This window comes from Opisthocomus hoazin, chromosome 4, assembly GCF_030867145.1.
Source record: "Opisthocomus hoazin isolate bOpiHoa1 chromosome 4, bOpiHoa1.hap1, whole genome shotgun sequence".
NCBI lineage: Eukaryota > Metazoa > Chordata > Aves > Opisthocomiformes > Opisthocomidae > Opisthocomus > Opisthocomus hoazin.
In genome coordinates, this window is record NC_134417.1 from 78,349,956 (window position 1) to 78,372,546 (window position 22,591).

General features: G+C 39.0%; 1 protein-coding gene across 1 annotated transcript in view; it reads right to left on the reverse strand.

The window, feature by feature from the left end:
* The window catches only part of ITGB1 (integrin subunit beta 1), a 45,316-nt gene that overhangs the window by 18,553 nt on the left and 4,172 nt on the right, over nt 1–22,591 (reverse strand). The window contains exons 2-7 of the mRNA XM_075419675.1: nt 6,874–6,943; nt 6,541–6,626; nt 4,931–5,153; nt 2,820–2,990; nt 2,273–2,511; nt 795–950 (exon numbers count right to left, since the gene is read on the reverse strand). Coding sequence (XP_075275790.1) covers nt 795–950; nt 2,273–2,511; nt 2,820–2,990; nt 4,931–5,153; nt 6,541–6,626; nt 6,874–6,943 — 945 coding nt within the window. The remainder of the gene's footprint in view (nt 1–794; nt 951–2,272; nt 2,512–2,819; nt 2,991–4,930; nt 5,154–6,540; nt 6,627–6,873; nt 6,944–22,591) is intronic.

Sequence of the window (22,591 nt, forward strand, 5' to 3'; positions counted from 1 at the left end):
ATGTCACAGTTCTAAACCAAAACAACCTCTGAAAACGAACAGGCATTGAAAAGATTCCATATATGCCCCATGAAAGTAGGTGTTTATTTCCTCAGTAACATTTTGTATTCCCTGCCATTTAAAGTCTCCAGGTTAAATCCCTCATCTCCATGTTCTCAGAAAATTACCTTTGTAGTTTCCCATATGACTTACCTCAGTGAAAACCACTACATTTTGCACTATTTTATAAAGAAAAGATGAAATAAAATTGAATTAATTTTAGTTTTTTGTTGAATAATACTCACTTAACTTTAGGAATATATGAACAAACAAAATTTGTAAAGCTTGTTATGTTTATCCCATCCAGTAGATGTTTTTCTTTTCACGTTTTATCTGATCTACTTATCAATAAACCATGAAGTCAATGTTGTTAAGCACACTTATCACACATTTTGCATCATAAGATTTCAAGCAATCTTAAAAAAACTGACAAGGACCTCCCTGCTTTTTTTTAATAATGGGACAGAGCCACCACAATTTGCCAGTGGACATGCAGGATTATTAATTATTAAAAAGGTTAAAATCCAACAACACATTCTAGTGTGAAAGTTGGAAAATTTCAAGAAATGACAGTCAAGATTGGATTAATTCTTGCACATGTGCTTTAGTTAAGCTAAAGTCACTTGATACAGAGGTAAATGGATAAAGTTCAAAAGATGTAGAGGTCTGAAACTATACCAGATGCCCTAATGAGTATCTTTGAGCTTAAGCATCGCAATGTATTAATTTCCCTAGAAGATGATGTAAAGACTTACATAATAATGGCTCATTGTGTACATATTATTTTCCAGATGACATTTCCCATCATTTGGTAAAACAATTCCACCAAGTTTACCATCTCCTGCAAAGTGAAATCCAGCATCCGTGGAAAACACCAATAGTCTTGTAACATTTCTCCAGCCAATTTGTTCCTTGGGAAACAAACAAATGGATTTTTGGTATTTTGCACAAATTTATTCTATAGCATTGGGGACCAACACTCGAGAGATAAATGCATGAAAAAGTAGACAGACTTAGGAGAAGCCATACTGCAAAAGTGTCACCCTGGAAATCATATAACTCACTCAAACCTTAAAAGTTAAATGTCTGCTCCAAAAAATCTGCTGCAGGTTTTTCACCAAAGGCAAGAAACATTGAGAGGTACTTTAGTCTGTTCCGTTCTCACTGGAGTACCCGAAAAGTGACAGGGTTTTAGAAATTGGACATGTCAGTCCAGTTCTCTAATGCCAGTCCACTTCTGTGTCACTCCCATGCAGCCTGAGCACAAAGGACAACGTTAATGCGTAGAGAACTGTTGCAATCTGCAACTGGAAGATTGTGACTTGCTCAGTGTTAGGCTCTGAAGAATCATCTTGTCCAGATCTGTGGCCAGCACAGTGCTTGCCACAGGACTGCCCTTTCTCGCTGTCCCACGAGCATCCCGGCCCATGACTGCAGGGCCTAATTCTGTAACCTACCCTCTCCTGCTTTTTTAAAAATTCTTCAACCGAGTTGAAGTCCTAGTTAATTTAAGGAGAGAGGACGATGTATAAGTCTCACTTAAATACCAGTTACCACTAAAAATAAAAAACAACAAAAACTAACCTGAAGTCTTATGATTAACACTGCACTTTAAAAATAAGACTCCAGATTGTTTCAGAAAGTTCTGATTCCGTTGATCAACAACAAAAATAATACGGTAACCAAGCAATAAACTTGGGTAACACTTTTTCGGGAGTCCATCTTGTATAGGTGCACAGAATGGTCTGTCAGACTACAGAAACACCATAGAAGAATGCAGCGATCTACATGATATCCTAAAACATAAGTAAAAGTCAGGATTCCATCTACTTCTGAGAGGCTAGTAGAAGCTGCAATTCACAAAACTTTTCTGAAACAAGAGCTGGAAGAACCGTATAAAGCTTTGAAACAATTGAGAATAGTTGCTTAATTCAGGATTTCATAAACTTACGAGCAGAATTTGACTCTTCTTTTACAACAACCTTTAAAAACACTGTCTTTGGAACGCATCTATCTGCTGTGAACATGACCTCTACTGGGCACTTTCACATTTCCCGGTTTCATTTGCTCTCTAGAGGTCTCTACAAAAGACAAATGCATATATCCGTGCAGTCTGCCTAGTCTAGCTTGTCTTGCTAGCATGAGATGAGATGTGAAACATCAGCCAGCATAAAGCACCCCGGCTGTATTCAACAATTTCATCTAATAGTAAAGAAAACCAATACACACTTACCCCACAAACTGCAACCTGCATTATTGCATCAAATCCACCTTCAGGAGAATCTAAATTCCCAGAAATGTGCTGTTTACCTACAAGTTCATTGAATTTGTTTCCTTCACTGGTAAGGCTAAGCACGTTTTTATAACTAAATGGACTTGTACAGTTCTGGTCACCTGTACAAGGATTTCTGAGTTTGGCTGGTGTTGTACTTATATAAGGCATCACAGTTTTCTCCACAAAAGACCCAAAGCCTAAGACAGAAAAATAAAAACCCTGTAAATTGAAGAATTGAATTCTCTTTATTGTATCATGACACAATATGCAAATACATTATAGCTGAACTGAAGTCAGAAATAGCTCTCACACTTGTTCACGTTCCACTTTCTCCACCAACACCAAGTACTCCTATGTTCCTCAATAGGTTCTATGTATCAGAATATCTAATTAGAATACTGTTAATGTTAAAAAAAATTACTCTTCATACATAATCATGTGAAAAATATCAGGAAGGAAACTTCATTTTTTATTTTTTTTTTTAGAATAGGTAAATCTTTCTTACCAATTCGAAAGTCTGACGTTATTTTTCCCATTTCTACCATGAGAGCCGTTCCAAGACTTTTCACGTTCTCTAAATCATCCTTCATAGAATAGGAGAGGTCCATAAGATAATAAAGGTCAATAGGGTAGTCTTCAGCTCTCTTAAATTTTAATGAAAATGTCTGGGGTTCCCCTGTTTCAAAGATTAAACAAAAAACAGAAGCCATTAAAAATTCAACAACTGCACTAGCAAGAAAAATGCCTTTTTAAGGAAACTCTCTGAAATACTGACGGAGGGTTTGAACTAAAAGTGAGTGACTTTTTTTTCTCCAGTTAATCGAAATGCTTAAAACCACATTAAGATGAAAAAAATTTCAAGAAGTATTTCTTTCAGATGTCCAACTTCATACTTCCAAGGTATTTTATCTCCCCACAGAAAATACCAGCCCGCCAAAATCAAGCCTCTCTTAGTTGTTGCAATTTCAAATCTCGACACTTGCAATAAATTCTACAAGGTTGCTGTGGGATCTAACAGCACAAAAACAGATTCCAAAAATTCTCAAGGTTTAGTTTAATACATTTTTTCAATAAGTTTATAAAAGAACAATCATTACTGGATAGAGCATTTCAAGTTACTTTGCATCAAATAGAGGCTGAGAGCGTAGACGTGGCAGTAAGATAATGGCAAGTTACTATTTGTTGCAGTTGTAAGCCCAGACCCCAACAGAAGCATGTAGTCTGACTCTGATGTCAAAAGACACTGCAGGAGAATTATCCCCCTGTAAAATGGAAAAGTATTCTTTTGCCTATTATACAGAAAATAAGGAATAGAATGAGAAGTTTTCTCCCCCACCTCCCTCAGTCACTGAAGTTAAATGGTGATATCACTGCTGATTAAGTCTAGGATTAACAATTAGGAAATATTTGCCTAATATGAGCAAAATCAGCAAACTGGGGAAACCATTAGAGCGACAAAAGGAATAGCATATGGCTCACACAGCTATGCAGCATGGTTTTCACCACCACCCCCCTCCAAAAAAAAGAAAAACTATAAAAGCTTAAATTTTCCTTAGTTACTGTTTAAACGAGCCTGCACAGAAAGCAAATACACCCCTCTGCAGGCACACGGTCCCTAATCAGAGACCTTGTGACCAAGGCAAGTGCTGATAAACAGAGTCATAATCTTTTGGCTAATTTGGTTTTGGTTGCCCAGGACCCTCATAATGTCTGATGAACAAACTTCTGTGTCAACAGGGGGACAATAATTTGTTTTGAAGTTGAAATTTCTAATTTCACATTAGAAATAAATAGGGTCAATACCAAAAACTACACAGTAACTTTCCTTTCCTTCTCTCTTCCTATAGTGCTAAGCTTCCTCAGATGACCTCACATTTGTTAAGGCAATCACCACCAAGCAGCTGACACCGAGTACAGCCTCTTATTCCAGGTAAATACAAGGCAGCTGTTGAATACGTCTGCAGTACCTAGGAACTCTCCTTCAGGACAATCTCCATTATGTTCAAGTACTGCATGAGCTACTGGCCCTGTGTTTTTTTCCCCTCATTTGAATGAAATAAAGTTCTCTTTAGGGGCTGGAAATGGTACACAGCTACTTTGTTCTCATTACAGTAGTCCTGTGTCCACATCTTTAGCCTCTGGAAAGTATTTTATGTAGCAATCCAAAACTCTTGCTGCTTAACTATAAAACCATGCAGTTCAGTCACGCAGACTTTAGGCGAGAGCAGTACTTCAAGGAAAAGGAAATGCTCTTGTAACTTCTCCATGTTTTTGCACACTCCTCTACTTTCATTCTAAGAAGGCACACTGAAGAAAATAAACTACAAAATACCGAAAACAAAACAATTTTACCTTTCTGATACACGTATCAATCCATGCTGAATCTGTTTTCTCAGAAGTTCTATTGGGAACAAGCGATAATATCTAATCTTTCTCAAAAATCAAAACGTATTTGAAGTATCTAAACTTCTGGGGCTGACCTGAATGGCTCTGCTGTCATTCAGGTTATCTGAACAACAGCAGTTTCTGTAACAAAATGGCTACACAGTCAAAACAAAAAATGAAGATGTGATGGTCAGAAAAATTATCCGAAGACTAGAATGAAACTGTCCTTACCGACTCTTAGTTTCAGTACTAATTTTTGTGGCTGGATCTGTGTAATGGCCTCTGGTTTCAGCTTCTCTGCAGTACCTATCTTACGATTCGTTACTTCTCTATCTTCAAGCACCTGTTTGCTACCTCTGGGATTTTCTATGTCTTCCATAGGACAGCCTTTACTCTTTAGTGCTGCCAAGTCATCACACCGGGCAGATGTTGGTTCTCCTTCTTGCAAAAAGTCCTAGAAAACACAGGCAAAAGAATGTCAAGTTTACAGCTATCTGCAATTTGTTATACTCTACCCAAAATAACACTTTTTACAATGACTCAATTTTCAGTATTTTTTCTTTAAAGTTCAGTAATAAAACACACAGTACTGAAATACTATTTAGTTCAGGAATTTGCATCTACTTATACTTATCTGTGTATAAGGTGCAAGCAAGATGAAAGAAAAAAAAATGCCCAATGTCACCCCTGACAGAAGCAGGAGATCCTTTTAAATCGACTACTCCACAAGTGACAGCAGGTGGAAAAAGCTCTTATCTTCCTGTAGCTGTCAATAATGAGAACCTAGTTGTACAGCCTACTTGGCAACTATCCTCCCTTTTAACTTTTTTTTTTTTAAAAAGCTTTAATTAAAGATTACGTAAGTGTACCTTGGTAGTCCACAACAAAATAACAGCAACACGCTGACACAGCAGGGAAAAGACAGACGACAATTCTTTTATTTTGGAGAAACTCAATACAAAAGTAAGATCCATAAGCAAAACCAATACGTAACTTTGTTTTGAACAACAAATTACCATTACCTCCAACCTAAAAAACCCTTCCAACCTCAAATATGAATAAATAAGGCTTCTAATTGAGAAACTTGGCGATTCTGATTTCCCCCTCTGCAAAATATGCATATAAATAAATGTATCTCAAAGATTGTCCGTTCTTGATGACTAGGACCTACAATGAATCTGACAGTTCAAGGCTAAACTTCTAGTAAGAACCAGGAAAAATTCCCAGTTTTCATTAACAAATGGAAGACGACCATTTTCTTCTTACCTGAAGACAACACTTTAGCATGTATTGGTTAAGTCACACAATTTAAGATTATCTTACATTTTGTATTTTCTGAATTTCATTTTTTAATTACATAAGCAAGCACTCTTATTCTATCTCATACAGAAACAACCAACCAACCCACACAAACCAATCTCATACCCTCCAAGTCTACCAGCAACAGAAATCTAAAATTTGAACATCTTTCTCTTATAAAAGAAAACCTTTGATCCCTTCCCCTATTCCACCTACGTCTGTCTAAAATTACCTTCTTACCCTAATGTCACTGGAAGAATACAAATAAGCTTACACAGACAGATTCCATGCTGGAATGATTTTACATAACTGAGACAACCTGTAGGGCTGTATACACTTGAGATGTAGAAAAGGAGAAGTGAATACGTCGTGAAAAGCAATTCTACTCAAATCAGGACATCAGCAAAATCATAGTATCTGAATTTTTAAGTACAAATAAGTATTCAATTGAAGAGCTACAAGAAACTATTATTAATGCAAATAGACATTTCTATAAAGTATTTACTAAAATTTGAAACCAAAAGGAATTTTGCAACACTTACTGTTTTTTTACACCAACCACAGTTTGGTCCTGCTTGTATACATTCGCCACATGATTTTGCATTAGCTTTTATGCAGTCACTTCCACCTAGCAAAGAACACAGATCAGTCACTTCATTTATAAAAATGTGGTAACAACAACAGAATTCTAGTTTGTTTCATTCTAGCTTGGTAAACTAAGTTCTAACTACAAACAGGTTATTAACATGAGATACAGCTGACATATTGCCATTAGCACTCATCTAACAGTGTTATATTTAGCTACATAAATAACTGCTAAATATATACAGTTTTAAAGCAATGTTAAACTACTGCAATGAAATCAAGTGACTTACCTTGCTGAGCAAATCCATTCCATATCAAGCAACAGAGGACACCAGCCAACGTGAGCAATTTTAAACTAGTCTGAAACACAGAAACAGAAGACCAAATTGTATGATTTATTGTAATGAGTAAGCAAAAAGAGTTGCATGAAACTGCAGACACCTAACTGTGTTTCAGAGGAGACAAGGAACATGGAGCACATGCAAATCAAATGAACTTGGTTGTGCCAACCAGACAGTTTTGCTCTAATACAACCACATTTGTGGGCTAAACTTGGTATTTAGAAGACATCAAACACAGTAGCGTCGTCTTAAATTATTTTGAAATTTTATTTTTAGGTAAACCAGCAAGCTATGAGAAACTGGGAGATGTTGGGGAGTCAAGGGGAGAACCCAAACTAATCTATTAATATCTTATGAAAACTATTTATGCTCTGCATGTTATCAGAGAGACACTTCTAAATAAAGATACCAAAGAAATACAAGATGGAAACGGAGCTTCTCTATTCAAATCTCTGTTTTAAGACAAACTTAAAGGTCCTTTCCAAAATATTCTCCTCAGAATCTTCAAAGGGCATTTTACAGACTAACTTTGCACCTCATACTCCAAACTAGAAATTTCCTCACAATGTATAACATAAAGCATCCTTGATATAAACTCAGTCCCTTTTTTTTCTTCTTTAGACAGAAAATTAATGGGTACTACCCTTAATAAAGAAAAAACACTTTACCCTTTGTTCAGTGCTATAGATCTTAATGAAAGCCTGGCAGAAAACCACCACATACATACAAACTATATCTTCTTTATGTTTCATGAGACAAGATTTGAATGCGTATAAATCACAACTTGCAGTTACTGACTCGTCATTGTCCTTAACCAGTGGCGAGACTTAGTACTCCAGAATTAGGACTACATTCTAGAAATAGGTTTCAAATAGACCATTTTTTTCTAAATTTTCTTCTGCTCTTAATAGTAGGTAGTCAGCCAGGGTCAGTTGTCACATCTCGGAAACTTTGGTAATATTTTACATTCAATTTCTCTTTCATTCATTGTAAGAATTCTGAGAACTGGGACCCTGGCTGCCAGTTTCCTTGGGCATCCTAAAATGTTATTTCTAATTAAAGGCTTTCCAGTCACCCTGGAAACATCAATATTCTTAATACCTTTCTGTTATAAAAAGTATTTTGCAACGTAGCCAAGGAAAAGCGAATTTGGCAGAGCATTTCAAAATGAACCTGTCATTTTCTAGAAGATGTACTATTATTCATATAAATTAGCAGCAAAGTGAGCAATGCTTAAATAAGCACAGCAGTCGAGCTTTGGTTTTCCCACACTGATTTAGGGTCATTCATAACTGTTACTCTGCCCATGCATCCAGACCTAATGGAGAAGGGATAGCTGCTCTAAAATCTGGTCAAGAAGGTTTCAAACTAGGTTGCTCAACTTTTAAGTTCCTTCTTCTCTGGTAGGTATGTTCTGTGTTTAACAAACCTGACTTCCCACAAATGAAGGGATATTTTGTTACTCTAGAAGTTTTGCTTTAAATACAGCCCAGAACAGGGTGGGCTTTTCAGTAACGAAAAAAAATAAGCTGCTGGCATTAGTTTTGTACTGTCTTTTCTGTTAGCCAAAACGAGAAAATTATAAACAGTTCACCTTTTTAGGGCAGACTAGCAGCGGATGCACAGCAAGCCCATGTAGACTATATAAATAAGTCAGCAAAGATGTGACACAGTGCTAAAACTATGACTAAGACCATTTGGAAGAGCAACGTTCCTGTGGAAATGCATCTGCATGATGAATGTAGTTCTGGGCACAGATTCCCTGTAAAGTTAACAAGGAAAACGTCCTCTTCCATATATGGCTAAGCCAATGCCTCTCCTAAAGCAAGCTGCCTGCCCTCCGACACACGCTAGCTCGCTTCCGTTACCTCCACTGCTTAATAGCTTTTTCATCTGCTGAGTTTCGGAAAAACTCAAGTAAAGCTTTGCTGATTTGGGTTCAGTTCTGATTGTCACCGCAAGCAAAGCGATGCATGTCCTCAGCCTCCAAGCCTCCTCCTAGCCACTGCCTGGTCACAACAGTGTCAAACGCATTCTCCTGCAAGTCACTGGCCAGCACTGTGGGTTGCCCTGCTGCAGATTTTCTCTTAAGGGAATAAACTGAAACAAATACGCCTAACTATGCTACACAGCCAAAGGAAGCTTTTGGAACCCGCTGGTGGAGCTGGAACTAAACCCCATGTCAGTACTCAACCACAAATGACGGGAATGGAAAAGAACCCATTGTTACAAGAAATAAATGATTTTTTTTGCGCAACATTTATGTATTTTCCATTATACTTGTTCTCCCCTTTTTAATTAAATCCTTGAAAAATATCCCAGAATTCTTGATAAAGTGATTCCCCTGCTCCCGAAAAAAAGCAGCTCAAAGCTTGCAAAAGGTAAGCTCGTCAATAACTGATATCTCTAACTACGACATCACCAGTTGGATCCTTTTTAAAAGGCTGCAAATGGTGCACTGTTGAAAAACTGATCTAAAAATTATTTCTGCACATTTTATTTTTGTTAAATATTTTAGGAAGACAAACATGGACATAACCTTCAATGTTTGGACTCATTGCTTTCCAAGTTTTTTTGCTAAGTGTCTCTACAAATAGTAATGCTTGAAGAGAATTTTTTTCTTTATAAAACCAGCTTTGATGGAAATCTCTGGGGCTTCTAATTTGAAATGAGAGACTCACTAAGTGACAACAGGAAAAAGGATGGATTATTGCTCCATATCGAGACTAATTTTGAATTTGCAGATCAAATATTTAGCACCTTTGTATTCTGCTAATCATGAAAATATTTAGAAATTAAGGTTACCACTACTCCACAGCACTAAGGCCTTTAGCAGCTTTTCAAATTTATTTTTTAGAACAGCAATAGCATTTGGCAAATGGGATCAAGAAAAAGGGTGAGAGTTACAGAAACATTAATTCATTTGAAATGAAATATCAAGGGCTATGCTGCTTTTCTCTCACCCCTCCTCAGCTCAGCATTTCACCCCGCCTGACGCAGGCCACAGGTTATACCAATATTAAGGTGACGTTAACAACGAGCTGTTGGGCCACCGCAGTACTACTCCACTCAGCCAAGCAGGTCCTCCTCAGATCCAGTACTCCGGCATCCACCAAGCCAACACCAAGCGAACGAAAACCCTGCGAAGCATCAGCTCCTGCTGCACACTGAAGTGTGCCTCGCTGCAAAGCTTTCTACCGAACTATGTAACCACGCTTCAGACCACACGGGAAACATTAAAATACACAGTAAGAGTTGAGTCGTTGTGCAGAAGCCACCTTTTCCATGCAATAACCAGACAGCCTACTTACTCACATCCCCACGCACAACTCTGATTACACTTACAAACTTAGAAGCGAATAAGCAACTTGCGCTTTTGGACTCGCGTCCGTGCTTCCCGCAGACTCACACCTCTTTGCATCAGCTATGTTTTCACGGGTTTAACGCTTGATTCAGAAATGCTGTATGGAATCGATCCCTCCTAGAACTGAGATTATGTTTACAGCTACTTTCACCTAGTGTAAGGATAGAAAGTCACTTAAGAAAGCTGCCCCATCCTCCCTGTCGACTATTCACCCTTGTTAATCAACCTTCTAGTTGATTAGTCTCGCCGCTTTCCTTTCCGACCACAGTGCTAGCATTAGTGCAGCCATCGAGGAGCGTGGGAGCGAGACGTTTTCTGCGGGAGCGAGAAAAAGATCTGTCTGAAACACTAACAGAAAGCGGCTAGTTTCAGCCATCTAGGTACAAAAATGCTGGTCCTGGCATGGCAGAGACGGTGAGATGGGGATGGAGAAAAAAAGCACTGGGATAAAGTAAGTAAAGGATACCACTTCTCAGCCACAGGCCGTGGCTGTATGGACTACACTGGTCATACAGTCAGCCCCCACCCCCATCCTCAAGGCTCTGGTTATAAAAAGAGCAGGAAGAGACATGTTTCTAAAATAAGCAGAATTAAATAGTCTCTGGAGATGCCTGTTTCAGGACTTAATGGCTGCCCTGCTAAAAAAGTTCCTTTCCCCCTCGCTCCAGAAGGTTTACTGGCTTTAGCTGAGGGCCACGCTTTTCAGCATGAATTTTATGGACTGGCAAGAAGAATCCCATTCACATTTCTGAAAAAAATGGTAAAAAAAGACACAGTGTCTTAACTGGAGAAACCAAACAACAGTGGTGCTATGGGAGAGAATTACATGCACACCACAGACCTCTAGCAATGACCCACACCTCTGTCAGCACTCCTGATGGCCAGAACTCCCGCAGCAGATGTTACCAAAACCCAAATTTGACTTGCTAGGCAACAACTCTGAGCACATCTGCTTGTACAAGAACTCACTGCAAAGTAGAATTCACTATAGAAGAAAGAGGTAAAGTGGCATCCAACTGCTCTGTCTTGAGAAGTACATTACTCAGAAAGGCACAGTTACAAAAATTAAAATGTTTCCCACCAAGGAGTTACTTTTGATTAAAACTTGCAAGTTCGTTGTGTAGATTTTCCATTGAATCTTATACAGGTAATTCTTCATTTGTGACCTTAACAGCTATCTTGTTTACTTAATTAATGTAAATGTTACCGTAACACTGAATTATAGCTGGGATACACTGCTTGCACAGTAAGTTCCAGGACCACCAGATCAATAAACTACATGATGCATTCTTCTTCATGGAAGTGGAGACTTGGGGTAAACACTTATGGCTGAAAAGCAAGAAATTTTAATCAAAGAACCAAAACTTTAACTCACCCTGCAAAACTATTTGCTGCCTGGATGCAGACCAGCCCTGTGATGGCTGCCCTTCACAAACAGGCCCAGCTCCCAACCTTGCACCATCAGAGATGAGCTAGCAGAGTATCCCCAAGCAGGGAAAATGAACTTCATGGAAACGGGAAAGATGGATAATGAAAGTGCGGTCTCAGGAGCAGCACCCCAATCCAAATAGAAATGCTGTAAGTCTGCTTTCAATAGCCTATCTATCTGCCAGCCTACCAACAGTACGGTTATCAAGACCACAGTGCTCTTTCTACCCCTGGCAACATCACAGATGTTAATGGAGCAGATTTTGAACTGCCTGCAGTAATATGGAAAGAATGGGACATTAAGCCAGATTAATGTGCAAAACCAGAAATTCTTTAGCACAGAAACAGCTTTTACATGAAAAATTCATCACATCAAGACTGCTTATTTAAAATGTGTCCCGAGAAAGCTTTAAGGCATTACCACTTCAGCTACCATGACGCTGCAGGATAAAAGAATCAGCAGTATTTCACATTGGACTTAATTTCTCCCTGTCAGTTATTATCTCTAAGTTAATGGAATAAAACAAGCATAGTCACCAAATACTCATGATAAGCACTTCCATAACTGATCTGTTGTACTGGGGTATCATATGTTAAAATAACATATAATAAACCAGTTAGTACTTAAATTATAACTACAAAGAGTCAAAATCTACAGGAAACCAAATTTCTGCTTAGTTTAGGGAGACCATCTCCTCCAGTATGTTTATCTGAGGTTATCTGCCACAATTAGCGTATGTCACCAGTTAGTTCAGAAGATCCCCCTGCAGCATGGGGCGTCCATTAAAAGATGATCATACACATTTCTGCATGCCAGAACCACAGGGAAACGTATCACAATTCTGCAGATTCTGCATGGAAACTACTGTGCCCCCCTCCTATGCTCCATAAGGCAGACAAACATACACAGTAACACAACTGGTTTGCCAAGACTCTCAGTTATACTGCATTACTACCCATAGATTATTCATACTTAGAGCTCTAAAAAATTTCTCAAGTGATCCAATTGCTTAAAATTCCCCCCCCAAAAAACTGGATTCAACGTTGCGGGGGGGGGTAAGGCGGAATCAATACGCGTTAGATTGTGAAACAGACTTGTGGGTCTGAAACCACTACTGAAAACCCAGCACGGGCACCTGCACTGCATCGCCTCCTCAGCTGAATACATGAAAATGTTCATGTGCAAATACCAGCTGGCTGAGGCCTCAGCTCATGACAGCAAATCTGGAAGGCTGCTCATGGTATCGGCTTCCGTCCCCAGAGTACTGGCTGTTTGTTAGGTTATACTGGACATAGCTGCTTCAAGGCAGTACCGCTAATTTCACAAGCAATCACGGTTGGAGCATATTATTCCTTTTATATAGAGTTTATTGATATTTGTTCCTGGATTTCACAGAAGCCCTCAACTTACTGATGGTTCTAAACAGTGGAACAAAAAACAATAAGGTATTTTTCCAAAAAGTATTTTTTGATCTTCATTTGAATTACTGAGTGGAAACAAATCTGCCTAAGCTAGGTGTCTGGCTGCAGGAAGGAGGGTGGGGATGGAGATTTTTCTTGATGAAACACACAGGTTTCCTCTCTAATCAGCAGAGAAGAGATACCGATTTCAGAACAACAGCAGATGATAAAGTTTTCTGATATTTGACATCTCTTCACCTTGAGAAAGATAAAACATGGTAGATACAGTTGTGATACAGTTCACATGACAGAGGGTGGTAATGGTTCCCTGACGTATTACAGCACTGAAGCATACACAAGCAGCACGGTAACTGGGGTCCAGTCCCTCCTCAGGCTTTGAATTCACATTTCCCGGGAACACTCTATCAGCCTACAGGATATATCAGTAAGAGCCCTCTCCACCACTCTTATTAAGGCAAAGCCGCTATGCAACCAAGAATGCAAGGCATGGAGACAGAAAACGAGCTGATAAAGTTTTGACTCTTCTTTATCTACTTAAGCACTCAGATGATGGAAGGTAGAAGAAAGATGGAAACAGGGTACCAGACCCCGGTCCCTGTTTTTTTTATGTATATATGTATATATATATATGACACACACATATATGTGTACATACACAGATTTTACTGCATGTTGTCATTGGATAAAAGCAAACAGAGTCTTGGGACCGTGATTCAGAGCATGAGCTTTACTTCCTTCTCACCAAACGCCCTAACCTGTAGAAAAGTGAAAGGAAACAAACAGATGTTCACACTCAGAAGAGAGCCTCGACTGCAAACCTCCTGTACAATGCATGACTACTCTTGACTACTGCACACTGAGCTGAAATCCCTCTTTAATTGCAGACCTGACCAATCTGAACTATATGGACTTCTCTATGGACTTAAAGAAGTTAAAGTCAATACTTAACATCCAACAAGCAACTAAAGGCAGCCAGGGAGCTTCCAGTAAGCAGAGACCTACTGAATTTAGACTTCTGTGGAACATAACAAACGGATTTAGGCAGGATAGATTACATACCATGTTTTATTTCATGTCACTGTATTTCTATACATGTTTTCATTAGCAAAATCCATTGATAATTTCACTTACTGACAAACTCCTGCACCTGGCTGCAAACCTAAGCAATACTCATCACAAGCAAAAATAAATTGCATAGTAAATTGTAAAGAATACTAGCGCTGCTAAAGCCTACTCAATTTGTCTTTTCATGACGTATTTCTATTTAAGCAGTCACACGAGTCCAGACTTCATGCTGACGATGGTGACAGAAAGTAAAACAAGGAGGAAAGACGTTCAGGGACAACGTGAAGATGCTGCCACTGACAAAGAGCCCTCAACTGTCAAGTCAGCAAACCCCAAGTGCAACCTTGATCTCTTCCCTTTGTTCTAATGCCTTTCGGAGAGCACTGTGGTGTGGGCAAGACTAAGATTGGTTAGTCAGCACCACTTTTGAAGTAGGGACCTTTTTTCAAATAGTATAGGAACATATCGCTATGCACAGAATGTTTGTAATTCATGACTAGACCTCCTTAGTACTACCACTCCACCAACAATTATTAATTTAAAAAGAACACTTTGCTGTATTCAACACCCTTGCCCCTAGGTTGGTCCTAACATGGACAAAGAGACTATTTGTATGTTTTCTTGACTTGTTGAATCACAATTTGAAGCCAAGATTCCACAGTTTAGGAGTTGCTTTGGAAAGCATCTTGATGCTTGAAAGGCAAGTAGCTCTTAGACGCAGCTCATGTGAACAACCAACCTGTGTATGATCACCACATATGGGAAACCATTTAAGAGCCAAGTGAGGTGCTCTTTCTCATGAGAATATTATTTCTTCCATGTACATTTATTTAGATAATTTTACCAGCCAGTTATTCACAGACTGCAATTTACAGGATAAACTCCGACAACTGTATTTTGGAAAACTAGACTAACAAGCAGGTGTACCATGCTTAATGTTCATCATCAAATTCTGGGAGAAATACAATTCCACATATTCTCAAGCGGAGCAGGCAGAGGTCTGCAGCTACATCTCATTAAAACACCAGCAATATGCTTTTACTGTTTATTACCTATGGCTTATACCTAGTTTCAACTAAAACATTGGCATCCTTTTCTAAAAAGCCAGTTTTGAACCACTTCTTGCCACTCTACACCTCTCAAACTACAGTGCTTACTAAAAAGGCAGACACTTGACCACCGCACACCTGCACTCCTTTCTTTCGCTAGGAAATCCCATGTCAGTGCATCCTGCCCACAGAAAGGCGGGATTCCTACAAAGACATTTTGAATCTCCTTGAATTTTAAGCAAGGACAAAATAATAAAACCTATTCATATGCTGCTTATGCTAGCACGCAAGCACACCACAAAGACATCACCTCTTTAAGGCTAAACAGCTAACACACCAAGCCCACTGCTACCAATACTGTGGTTAAAACTATTCTTTTCTGTATCTACAGCAGCTTCTATACATGTGCACCTTGAAGGCTTCCTCTTTAAGGATAAATATATAATGAGGACACGTACGTGTTAAGAACCAAAACAACAAATTTTTTTCACCTTAAAACCATCACTGTCAAAAATACCCGTTTTCCATACTCTTGCTAACAGAAGTTTCCAGTAGTTCAAGCCTTAATGACTCAAAGCACATTGTCTCCAAGAATTTGTAAGAATTCTCACTGTACCTAATCTCATTGTTGTCACTAAGCATTTTTCTATAACAAATATTTCAAGGTTTTCATTATTAGAAGCACCTCGTTACACAATTGTGATTAAAACAAACAAACAAAAAAATCTGTTGTTTCATCACTTTTCAAATGCTTTTAGACCCATCAGTCATTTTTGCCATAATAACTTGATTTCTCCTCATGCTTATATGTGACACTTTTTTTTTGGCAAGGGAGAGTGTGAATTGAATATTTAGCTTGTTTACATCGGTCTTGCTAGTCTACAGGACTTCTTGGCTATGTTCAGCATTTCCATCTCAGACAGATTACAATTAGGAATGCCACATGACAATTTAAGCCATTCTAGTAGAAAACATCAGTGCCTGTTCCTTGTGGTAGTATTAAATTCCCCACACACTCTGCACCACTTACTGCTCCCATAAAGAGACTATTTAATTTTGTGCAACTTAAACCTCACATTCATCCACACAGGGGGAAACGAAAAGTTTAGTTAAACATAAAATATAGCTCTTACACAGCTGACTGTAACTGATGCTTCCAAGGCTGTACTGTCTTAGTAATATCCACGACTGCGACAACATCTGGCTAAACTTTAATATAAGCTTTTCTTTAAAAGGAAAAGTATAACAGAGGCATGTACATTCTTAAGTAAAAAGAGAGAATTTCAGTTAAAGCAATGTCTTGATCATCTATTTCTTTAAGAGAAAACAGTTGCAAATGTCTGGCTGGCTATTGGTGCAGGTACTGCAGGAAGTCAGAAGCTGGCACACTGCAAAGGGCAGACTCAGCGGAAACTCTGCTGTTACATGGCAGCATTTGCCCACCAGCAGCTATCATTAACTCTCAGGGTATAGTTTCAGCAACCAAAACCAAATGCAAGCTCGCTGCTGCTGAAGGGAGCAGCAGTGCTACAGCATCCCCACCTCTGAAAAAGCAACCTCTGCCCCTGCGCTCCCACTCGTGGACCTCCTCCACCTCCGCACCGAGCCAGCTCCACTTGCTGGGCTGGCAGAGCGATACCTTGAGTCATCCCTCTCCCCTCCACATCATAACCCGTCTTCTGTAAGCTTCAGCGAACTGGACCAGACCTCCACATGGACAGAGTGCTGAGGAAACAACTGCTATAATGTGGCAGGTGGCTGTCAGACTGACTGAGCTCCAAAATTACACTGGGCTCTTTTGAGTGCTGCTAAACCAGCCCAAAACCAGACTGCCACCGGCCCACCTTCCTCTCTGCTGGCCTCGGGTGAATCGCTTATGAATGGTCTGTAACACAGCCAGCCAGCTCGGGGAACTACTCTGATTTTATTTTTACTTTTTCCAGTAGGTTATTAGAATAAATTAGTTGACCAAAAAAATGAATAGAAGCAAGGAACAAAACACTGAAGGTTTTTCGGGGATGGTGGTGGTTTGGTTTTTTTGTTTGTTTGTTTCAATTCGGAATTTGAATGGCACTTACATCCAATACTGTTTACAGATAGTATCCAAATATTTAATTGCAAGGTTTTTTTAAAGGTTCACTGTTCTAACACAACTTAGAATGAAATTGCATTGAAATGATTCTCATCCTCGACACACTTTCAACATCAAATAAGTGGTCAGGAAAATGAACATGCAGAAATAATAAAAAACTGGTCACCCCACTGAACCACATACAACCTTACAAATATGTATCGATGAGAATTTAAAATTTAATTATCTCTTTAATTTTAAATATGTATGTTATATATATTTTTTACATATAGATATATAACTAATGCTGATTATGAATTCCATGGCAGTGAGAACTGGCTAGGTACAAGCAGACAGTGAAACAGTGAATTTCATCCAGCTTTTAATCTGGAATTTTGAGTGCTTGCAAAAAGCCCACCAATCTCACGAAAAAAAAAATGACTTCAAGTTTAAAAGATGTCTTTTTTTTTTGTTGTTTAAAAAAAAAAAAGATAAAAACTGAGCCATCACAAAGCACTCTGTAAAAAGCAGTCCTTGCCTGAACAACCTGCCTATTAATACGCTTCTGCTGCTTTCCAGAGCAGGATTGTAAGCCTGGAGTCCACAGGTTGCGTCTAAGAGGACTATAAAAGGTAACAGACGATGAGGTTTCTCAAAGTAGCCACACAGAGCTACTGGTTTGCCACTACTGAACAGAAACAGCTCAACTACTGTGGGCCCCAAAATTCCCCACTTTGTGCCCTTCATCTATCTGGTGCCAACTGTGCACAATACTTTTGCCCCTTAACTGAGACAGTGGAACAAGCTGAGCAATAACTGCTTGCTGAGTTATTTCTCACCTACCTATAGTCAGAAGAGCACCGAAGCGTGCACGGGCAGATGCTGGGAGGTTCCCCAGGAGTTTATGCCAACTTATCTCTGGACTACCACAGCCCCACACTCCTCTCGCTATGAGCTGCACATTCTCCTATTCCTCCCGTTGGTCTGAAGCATGTCACTAGCACACGTGGTCACCCAGCTGAAACAGCTGATCTCGCTGAAAATTAATTTTCTGCCAAGCTACTTTTCAACGAGATCAGCTACTCCGAGGACTTACTGTACAGCCTTATGACTTCCACTGCTGATGCAAGGAGGATGGCAAGACTGCGCAGCTACAGGCAGGAGGGACACTTAAGACCTACATTGCTACAAATCACTGCAGAGCCATGTTCCTACAAAAATGAACACTTTTTTAGTTGAATTCATGGTTCAAGGGCCATTGGAACATTTTACAAAATACGAAATTCAGGTAAATTTGAAAACCACCTGTCTACTGCAGAGTTTTGATTTATCGCTAATGAGCGAGCTCTTTTTTTTTTTTAAACTCTGCAGAGACATAGTATTAAAATTGCTTCCAGCTACAAGCAAATGTTAATCATATTAAATACAGACATTATTCATTTAGAAAGTGAAACCGCACCTTGAATTATGCACCAAAAAGAGCCAGCATCTGTGCAAGCTTTTTTATTACTATCTAAACACTCTTCAAATTGGTCAGCTGGCAGTGATAAAAATGCTGACAGCAATCTTACACACTACAGTTACTCTTCAATGCTAAAGCTGAGTTTTTCATTGAAACTGGTGATATCAGCAACATGGCTATGTAACATTTTAGTTTAGCCTTTGAAACAACTTCTGCAGTGGAGGGAGGTAACATACATAGAAAAAATAAGTTTATCACTGTTTATCAGTTTTATGATGCATTTTAAACATCTATGTATTGTATGTTCTTCTGAAAAAGGAAAGTTGCTGTTTCCTTTTTTTATGCTCAAGTCCACACCCAGGAAAAATTACACTGAAATTCTTGAACACTAATTTCTCACAGAGATTTGTATTTGCATAGAAATGACAAAAACGGCACAAAAAAATATTCCCCATTTTTGAACTGTACAGTAAAAGCAAAGACAAATGTTATCTCCTAAAGTGTTACACTCCCAGATGTTTTGGAAATGCATGTAATTTACATTCACAGACAAATGAAAGACAGATTTTTTTTCATCTATTCTGACACAAAACCAGCAAATTGACATTTCAAAAATGGTCAAGCCTTGTATTTTATGCAGATGGCCTACAGCACTCCTGGCAGGACCGGGACAATCTTTAGCTAGCACTAGAGAGTGAGCTCATTAACATATACTAAATACAACCTTGCAAAACCACAGAAGGAATCTCAGAGAAGGTGATTCCTGACCTTAGCCTATGCCTACCAAAACTGATTTCCTAATACACAAGAAAATAGAACATCAGACTAACAAGAAAAAAAAACCAGCCAGAACACACCTGCAGCATGTAATCGACCTTGCTTACCCTCGTTAATCTTGTGGATGATGCTAGCAAAGATTTCCTCATTTCCCCTTCGTTTCACTTGCTGACCAGACAAGTACAAAGTCTTCAGCCACTCTGCTATCAAAGGTGCGGTAATAATATGAGAAGTCTTCCCGATGCAAAATTTAATCCAAATTTAATGATAACCAACTGCTAAAATGTGCCATCTTTCGATCCCTGGGAGAGCGCTTTTCATTTAACATCAAAAAGATCCCGTTCTTTTGTATTTATCTCCACTTCAGAAACAGGCTTTCCTTTTAGCTCTACTCATCTTCACAAAAAACTGGAAAACTAGACAGCTGAGGGTTTAGGCAGAGCTTGGATGTTGCCCAGTTTAGTACTTCGACAACTGAATCTGCAGAGGATGCCGGCCAAGCTACTAGAATGCCAGGTCCGTCGACCTCCTACGGTCCCCGATAATGCTCCTGACACTCAGGTGACCCCACAGCTCACTGAGAGAGCATCCTGTGGTCTTCTGTTTTACGGCAGTGCAAGGCCACAGATGACACCCAGCATGTCCTGCCAGCCTACGCAGAGACAGCGCAGACGAGGACAGACCAAACGGCTTCGCAGAGCAACTAGCCGCACAGGAGGCAGACACGACTGTCGGTGCCAATGCCCAAGGTCAGCACTGCACTAAGACACACCAAACTGCAATTCGACCAAAGAAAGTTAACAAACTCTAGAATGACAGCTTATCCTCCGTTTTCCTCTGCCAAAAGGAAAGGCTTCCGCATCCTTACCTCAATTCTTACTTCAAGGTCAAAGTTATGCCAAACCAGACATCCTGGTCTCACATTTGTATTTCAAAACCACAACCTCGGGGACGAAGTACACATTAATATCCAAGATATTTTGACTCACAATATCACCATTTCCTGAGTGAAATACTGACTCTTTCTAAATTAATATAATACAATTATTTTTTTTTCCTCTCTTTTAAATAACCACAAATCAGTCATCTTTGCACAAGGGTAAGTTCAGCATTTCAGTTCAGCCCAACATATAATTATTGTTTTTCATTCTACCACACACGACAAGAAAAGAAGAAAGCTTTCACTTTTTCCGTTCAGCTTCCACATCAAAAGTGCCTTTACTCGTACAGCTCTAAAGGTAAAAAATTGATTTGTTAATAACCATAACAGAAAATTAAGTACGTGTATTTGTATATAGTATGTATACTACACAGAAATTTATAGTTTAATACAATAAGAATCCATATAAGCAATGACTGTCCTTCCTGCTTATACACTAGAATGCATCAAGAGCAGAAGTTAAAATTAAGCTAAGTCAAAATCAGGACTAAGTTAAGCATAAGTGATCTTGTACAAAACATGTATCACAAATAAATGAACTGCAAATATTATGTTGATCTTTTTGAGGGAGAAAATACTGGCACTAGATATTGTATATGTTATAGCTTATGAGCATTTTAAGAAGAATCTGCACTTAGACGTAGTCTTAGAAACTTAGAAAAAGTTACTATAAACAGAAAACTAATGATTTGTCGGCAGAACGTGAGAGCTGCATTAATTTACCAAAGACACGCAAGACATTTTCTGTGGGAGAGAGAAAAGAATGAAAAGTATGGTGAGAAAGCACCAGTACCTTCTTAGCTCTTACTAGCAATAACAAAGTTAAGATTCCAGCCTCAATTTTGTTACTCAAAACTTCCCCCTCTAATAAAAACCACAAGAATACTAATGATATTTTGCTGCTGCTGCTGGAAAAAAAAGAAAGCACATGAAACTGCTTTTAAGACAGAAAGCACATTTCACAACCCTTTTCACAGCTGACTGTAAAGAGAAATTAAAAAAGATACAGACAAAAGTATGACTCTAATATATTAAAGAGCCTTTACTCGGTGATACCCCAAAGAGGATTATAGGTCCAGTAAGAATCCTTTTACCTTTCCCAAACGGAAACATTGATATTACAGCCTCATCAATCTACTTCCCTACCATGTGCTTGGTTACGTGCAAATTTTGTACTAAATTAGTGACTTTACCATCTCTGTGATCATCTTCATTCTGTTAATGGGAGAATATCATAGCCTAGGAAGTCCGCTAACCACTCTGACTAGTCTAAGAATAGAAAAATAAATGAACATGGTTATTACAGAAATACTGGATGTTTAATAACATTCTGCTAAAGAGAGCACCCTCAGTACTGAAAAAGCCAACTGTGCTATTTAGTGATGCATGACGAGGTGCCCAGTGTCTCATTTTTCATCCACAGATTTCAGAATTTTCATTTTCTCTGTGTGATATTCCCAATACAAGCTATTCAGCAAGCCCACGCATGTCTTAAATTGGACTAGAAACTCATACAGCCTGTTACAAGCACGGCTAAACCACATGACAACATCTGACAATGAAGCTGTATATAATTTTTACTGGTACTTACATCACTAATCCACATGGTGGGAGAGAAGCAAGTTTAAAGAAAGGTCTCATCATAAATTTATACTGACAGTTTAGGTTTTAACAGTCTAAGTTACAGGGCTGCACCTATGCGGGACAAACGGGTGGGGGGGGGGGGGGCGGGAAGGGAAAGAAAGAAGTAGAATTTGTCTTCCCATTTGTGGGTAAACACAAAAACAACTTTGTAGGCCACCTCAGAAACTCCATAACCACGACGACTGACAGATAGTGGTCAATATTGTGGTCCACCGCAGTTACTGCATGGCAAGTAACACCATCCCTCTCAGAAATCTGGCAACACACAACTGAACAGAGCAACGCAGAGCGAGGAGGCACTACACAGTAAAAAGGAGATATCGGTGACCATAAATGATAACATTATTCAGCATTAGAACTAACCAACAGATTTCATTTTTTTTGATACACAAGAAGCCTTAAATCAGACCGAGATATTGCCAGTGTCTGTCCAGGAGACCGAGCA